At 42.9% G+C, this 2188-nt stretch overlaps 1 protein-coding gene across 1 annotated transcript in view; it reads left to right on the top strand.

Annotated features, from left to right (window-relative positions):
* GUCY2F (guanylate cyclase 2F, retinal) overlaps positions 1-2188 on the top strand; it is a 170580-nt gene that overhangs the window by 135829 nt on the left and 32563 nt on the right. Inside the window, exons 12-13 of the mRNA XM_007952598.1 lie at positions 388-551; positions 1346-1538. Coding sequence (XP_007950789.1) covers positions 388-551; positions 1346-1538 — 357 coding nt within the window. The remainder of the gene's footprint in view (positions 1-387; positions 552-1345; positions 1539-2188) is intronic.

Raw genomic sequence — 2188 nt, 5'->3', positions numbered from 1 at the left:
ATTTGCCATCAAGTCGGCCCCGACTCATAGCGACCCCTCCTTGGGTTTCCAAGGCAGTATCACTACAGAAGTAGGAATGCCCAACCTTCCTTCCGAGGAGAGGCTGGTGGGTTTGAACCGCCAGCCTTCTGGTTAGCAGTCAAGTGCCTTAGGCACTATGCTACCAGAGCTCCTAACACAGGTATATACCCAAGAAAATTGAAAATGGGGACTCAGACACTTGTTAATTGGAGCATTATTCACTTTTAGTGACAATTTAGTATTAATACTTCTCTTTCCCTGTCATTTTAGATGAAAGGATTTGTCATAAGGGAGCCTGCTCATCCCGTCATCTCTTGAGTTTAGGGAGTAAGCAATCTCTTTAAATTTTTTCTGTTTGACTTCTAGTTTAAAACCTTCAATAAAGGGAAGAAGACCAATATCATTGATTCTATGCTTCGGATGTTGGAGCAATATTCTAGCAACTTGGAAGATTTGATCTGGGAGCGGACCGAGGAGCTGGAAATTGAAAAACAGAAAACGGAAAAGCTTCTAACACAGATGCTACCACCGTATGTGTGAACACCTGAGGAGTGTGAATCCTTATAACAGTGTGTTCTATTTAAAAAAAAGGAAGAAAGAAAGAAAGAAATTACCCATCAGCTAACTACTCCCTCCCCTTGTCCAGTACCCTCTCTACCCACAGTAGGTTTGAGTCACACCTTCAAATCAAAGAAGAATTGGAAACCAAGGGAGCAGAGCACACATCCTAATTTTCCACTACCTGTGGATCATGCTGGTCACTTAAGTTTTTGGTGCCTTGTTTTTTCTATATGCCACTTCATAACTTGGATGGGAGGCTGACCAATTTAGAAAGCAGTTCTTTGAGCTCCTAGAGGAAAGTAGCAGGATTGTTTTTCCATGTTTTTTTTTTTTTTTTTTACTCCCTTAGCTGAAAACCTTGCCTGTTGCTACAATTTTCAAATTTTCCAGGGCACCTTATCATGTTATAACGTGATCTTCTAGGTGATAATTGGAGAAAACTAGTCTCATGAAAAGGCAGCCACCTGGGAACATTCCCCAGGGGACCGAGGTAAAACTTTAGAGAGCTGCAAAAACTCTATGAAGACATGGACTGTGTCTGTTAAGTGCTGTGTTCCAGCACCTGGCACAGTGCCTAACACATTATAGGCACTCAATACATATTTGTTGAATAAATGGAAAAGAATAATTCTTTGCTCCAGGTGACATTTTATTCCTTATCACTTACTTGGCAGTGATTTTGGGGGAAATTGTCTTCTAGCAGGCATTTGTGGCATGAAGGGAGGCAGGTGTCCTCTGAGAAATAGCTGTGTCTACTTTTCAGATCAGTTGCTGAATCACTGAAAAGGGGTTGCACGGTAGAACCCGAGGGCTTTGACTTGGTTACCTTGTACTTCAGTGACATTGTAGGCTTCACCACCATCTCAGCCATGAGTGAGCCCATTGAAGTGGTGGATCTTCTGAACGACCTGTACACACTCTTTGATGCAATCATTGGCAGTCATGATGTCTACAAGGTAAGCCAATTAGCAGGGAAATACATTCCAGAGTGAAATTTTTATATGAGATCCAAGGCTCATCTATGTGTATTCCAAAATTAAAGGATACAATTTGATAAAACAAAAAACAAACAAAAAAAACCTCACTGCCTTCAAGTTGATTGGACTCATAGCGACCCCTCTGTGGGTTTCTGAGGCAGTATCTCTATAGAAGTAGATTCCCCAATCTTCCTTCTGAAGAGCGGCTAGTGGGTTTGAACCACCAGCCCTCTGGTTAGCAGTCAGATGCCTTAGGCAAACATTGTTATTTAGGAATTGGTATACATTGGTTTCTCATTGGAAATGAAAGCCAAGTAGACTGCATATCATTTCACACTTTGTTGTTGTTGTTAGGTGCTGTTGAGTCGTTTCCGACTTATAGCAACTCTGCACAGCAGAACGAAACACTGCCCAGTCCTGTGCCAGCTCCACGATCCTTGCTATACTAGAGTCCATCGCTGCAGCCACTGTGTCAATCCATCTTGTTGAGGGCCTTCCCCTCTTTCGTTGACCGTCTACCTTACTAAGCATGACATCCTTCTCCACGGAATGGTCCCTCCTGACAACATGACCAAAGGAGGTGAGATGAAGTCTGGCCATTGTCGCCTCCAAGGAGCATTCCAGCTGCA

Source organism: Orycteropus afer, unplaced genomic scaffold (assembly GCF_000298275.1).
Source record: "Orycteropus afer afer isolate SDZICR_OR568_19922 unplaced genomic scaffold, OryAfe1.0 scaffold00352, whole genome shotgun sequence".
Taxonomy (NCBI): domain Eukaryota; kingdom Metazoa; phylum Chordata; class Mammalia; order Tubulidentata; family Orycteropodidae; genus Orycteropus; species Orycteropus afer.
This window is presented reverse-complemented; position numbering and strand designations above follow the sequence as displayed.